The following is a 3,997-nucleotide window of genomic DNA, read 5'->3' as shown; positions in this document are numbered from 1 at the left end:
AAGGCTCAGGGGTCCAAGATTATCTTCTGTGTTTGTGTTAATTGGTTTCCCTTTTCTTTGTTGAAGAGGGTCTGTGCAGTCCTTCTGCCTAGTCCACCATCTTAGTTGATGAAGTTGGTTTTGTTTTCCTTAGAGATGATCCAAATTTTTTTTTAATTAAGGTTACTTATTTAAAAAAAAAAGCTTGAGTGATTATTGTGAACCAAATATTAGCAGACATTGGGTATTAAATGTTAGCAATGTAGACACAGTCCTTATCCTGATGGAGCTTACCATCTAATGGGGCAAATAAGTAAATAGGCAATTACAACATAATATTATAAATACTATGATAGGGAGGAACAGCAAGCTATAAAAACTAATAGGAGTACTTGCTCAAAAGTATGAGGTGAAGTACTAGAGATTATGCTGGAAAAGTAAACAAAGGATACCATCAAGAGAAATGTGAGTCACAGTAATAAGTTTGTACTTTAACCTGACAGCAATATTGAAGGCAATATGAATGACTGGCTACAATGGCTTGGAGATGGGGGAGAGCAAATCTGGAGACTAGGAGATAGAGTTAAGAAAATGAGATTGGAGAGAAGTTACTGGATTCAAGCAGTATTTAGATAGTAAAATTAATATAACACAAATCCATTAGCATGCTGAGTATAGGAAAGGACAGCAATGAAATAGCTGCCATTTTCTGGCTCCAGCAACTAAAATGAATAGTATTGGCTCCTCTGAAACAACACAGGTTGGGAAAGGAGGAGGACAGAGTATTATTTTCATTTGAGGTGTCTGTTTGATACATGATGATTAAAGCAAGGGAAATAGATCGGGAAAATGTATGGATTGAAAAAAGGACTAAGGACAGAACTCAGGCATACCCATCTTTAAGGGTGGGCATCTATCTGGTCATCAGTGCACAGTCATTCAAGATACTTAAGTGGTAAGAGAGATGGGAGACTTAGGAGCAGGGTCATTAAACAAATCCAAGGAGAGAAGGAATTTTTCTTTTCATGTGTGTGTGTTTTGTAAAAATTGGATTCCTTTTTTTTTGTTTGTTTCAAATTTCACACTGGTTTCAGATCTCTAAGCATCTTTGTGTCATCTTGTGGGTGTACAGACCTGTAAGATAAAATTGTGAAGCTTTATTTAAATTTGAAATCATTTTGGACATGGTGTTTGGCAATAACATTATTTGCTGGAAAATAAAATCTGAATTAGGGAAGAGTTGGATTTATTTTCAATCAATAGATCTCTTTATTTTGATATACGTTGCATTGGTATAGCAGCCTTTAATTACTTTTTACAAGTTACCATATTCTGTGAATTTTCTGTCATTTGTTTTCATGTGTTGTTTTTGTGAAGGGTCTTGTGTTTAAGTCTTTGTCTAAACTTAGTGTAAAATGGGAAAGAATATGGCATGATCTCAGCCACAAAACTTTGTTATCCAGTAATATTGATCCTCCTGAGTTCCTAGATACAAATCTAGTAAGGATATTCAAGGTTTCTGTCTGCCTAAAACATTAGGGAACTTCATGTCTAAAATAAATTTAAACTTTTTGCCCCATGAGTGATCACAGGCTCCAGGCTCCAGGAGCCTAAGAAAAAATAATTGTCCTAAGATTCCACTTTGTGTTTCAGAAATCATTTGCATTTTAATGTCTCAAATTTATATTTGCAGTTATTTGGGGGGTTTTGGGGTTTGATTTTTAATCTTTATCTAACTCTTCATTGTATTTTTTTCTTTTACAGGGGTTTTCTTACATGCTTGTTTTTCTCAAAATGAGTGTTAGTTTCACCTTCTTAAGACCTTTTGCTAGATTTTTAGTACCATTTAACCTTCATAGGAAGAGAAGAGACCTATATTCAACAGTTCTACAGAGATACATGTCTTCTAAAACACCAGCTGTATCCTGTCCTGACAAAGAGAGAACATCTTCTGAACAACTAGAATTGGATGGGTGGAAAATTACAATGAAATCTAGTGTGGTCACTCAAGAAGGTGTTTCAGCAGTCTCAAGCAGCAAGGATGAAGATTCTCTAGCCGCCACAAGAGAATTAATTGAGATGTGGAGATTGCTTGGCAGAGAAGTACCAGAACACATCAGTGACGAAGATCTCAAAACCATTATGGAAAGTGCTTCTAAATCATCAAAAAGGAAGTACTTAAAATATTTATATGTTAAGGAAAAAATGAAAAAAGCTAAGCAAATAAAAAAGGAAATGAAAGCAGCAGCAAAGGAAGGAGCAGAAAAAACCAAGCTGCTAGAAACCACTGAGGAAGATAAACAGCAAAACTTTCTATTTCTACGGCTTTGGAATAGGAATATGGACAATGCAATGGGCTGGAAAGGTGCACAGGCCATGCAATTTGGACAGCCTTTAGTCTTTGACATGGCTTATGAGAACTATATGCAACCAAAAGAACTGCAGAATACTGTTTCCCAACTTTTAGAAAGTGAGGGATCCAACAGAAGAAATGTTGATCCTTTCCATATTTATTTCTGCAATCTTAAGAAAGATGGTGGTTATTACGGAGAATTAGTTAAACGCTATGGAGAGAAATGGGACAAATTGCTTTTAACAGCAACAGAAAAGTCTCATGTGGATTTATTTCCAAAGGACAGTGTTATCTATTTAACTGCAGATTCTCCCAATGTTATGACTACTTTTAAGCATGACAAAATTTATATTATTGGGTCTTTTGTTGATAAGAATATGCAGCCAGGCATATCTCTAGCCAATGCAAAACGGCTGAAGCTGGCAACAGAACGCCTTCCATTAGATAAATATTTACAGTGGGAAACTGGGAGCAAAAATCTCACCTTAGACCAAATGATGCGCATTTTGTTATGTCTGAAAAATACTGGGAATTGGGAAGAGGCTCTGAAGTTTGTGCCCAGGAGAAAACATGCGGGATGTATGGAGATTTCTCAGTATTCTCAAGAGTTTGTCAACCAATTGAAAAAGTCAAAGACTTTTAATCCATTTCCAAAAGGCTCTTTAAATGTACGCACAAAGAAATGGTAGCTTGAGTGATAAACCTTCATAGCTTAAAGACTTAATGGATTGTAAGTAAAGTTCTATTAGTGTATTTCTTCCTGAGTAGAATTCATTTGGACTTTCTTTTAAGTAGAGTCTTTCCAAACTAACTACACTATTGTGTTTTGCCAATTAATATTGTGCAAAACTTTGGAAATACATTTTATTTACTGTTAAACTTAATAATGTGAAAAAGTAAAAAGAGTTCCACGTTTACTGAACAGAATAATCTTTAAATGAGCTCAGTAAAACAGTTGTATTATTGGTGTGGCTTTTTCATAGATGTTTTTAATTTCATGCTCCCATTTTCCTTCATAATGTTCTTTTAGTCATGTCAGCAGCTTCCCTTTTATCAAAAATTCCTGTAGCAATTTTCCCTCCCCTCCCCTCTCATCCCTGGTAACCAACAAAGGAAGTTTCCTTCCATATATAAACCTTTCCTTGACGTTTTTGTCCCCCCAATTTTTATTGCAATTTCAGTGACAGTTTACGATCAAATTAATTTTCCATACAGCAATTCATACACATTTTGTTTAATGACATTGACTGCAGTTCTCCACAGTGTAACAGCTCTCTTTCCACTTCCCCCTGATTTACTTCTTCCCTGTGTCCTCTTTTCCTATGCATTCCTGTCTCCTGAGCTGTCTCTCTGTGCAAATACTGCCCTTCTGTTCTCCCATGCTTGATCATTCAAAGGAGTATACCTACAGATGTAAATGTTTACCCTATATGCCTGTCTGTTTGGCTGGAAGCCATGGGAGTGAGTACAGTTCCAGAGCTGAAGAGTAACTAGGGTCCGTAGTTGTGGGGGTCTCACCAGGCTCTATCAGACCAGTAAAGCTGGTGTTTTTTATGATTTTGAGTTTAGTTCCACATTGTTCTCCCACTCTATCCAGAATCTTGCACTGATCACTTTCTGAGTGGTTGACAATGGTAGCCAGTCACCAACTAGTTCTGGTCTCAT

General features: G+C 36.3%; 1 protein-coding gene across 1 annotated transcript; it reads left to right on the top strand.

Annotated features, from left to right (window-relative positions):
- The first annotated feature begins 1,755 nt into the window (after window positions 1–1,755).
- TRMT10C (tRNA methyltransferase 10C, mitochondrial RNase P subunit) lies at window positions 1,756–3,021 on the top strand. The gene has a single exon (XM_007945803.2). The coding sequence runs from the start codon at window positions 1,756–1,758 to the stop codon at window positions 3,019–3,021; it is 1,266 nt and encodes a 421-aa protein (XP_007943994.1).
- The last annotated feature ends 976 nt before the right edge of the window (window positions 3,022–3,997 follow it).

Source organism: Orycteropus afer, unplaced genomic scaffold (genome assembly GCF_000298275.1).
Source record: "Orycteropus afer afer isolate SDZICR_OR568_19922 unplaced genomic scaffold, OryAfe1.0 scaffold00143, whole genome shotgun sequence".
NCBI lineage: Eukaryota > Metazoa > Chordata > Mammalia > Tubulidentata > Orycteropodidae > Orycteropus > Orycteropus afer.
This window is presented reverse-complemented; position numbering and strand designations above follow the sequence as displayed.

What these genes read in the sequence shown, in the direction of transcription:
- TRMT10C (XM_007945803.2), top strand. Translation starts at nt 1,756, where the DNA reads ATGCTTGTTTTTCTCAAAATGAGTGTTAGTTTCACCTTCTTAAGACCT.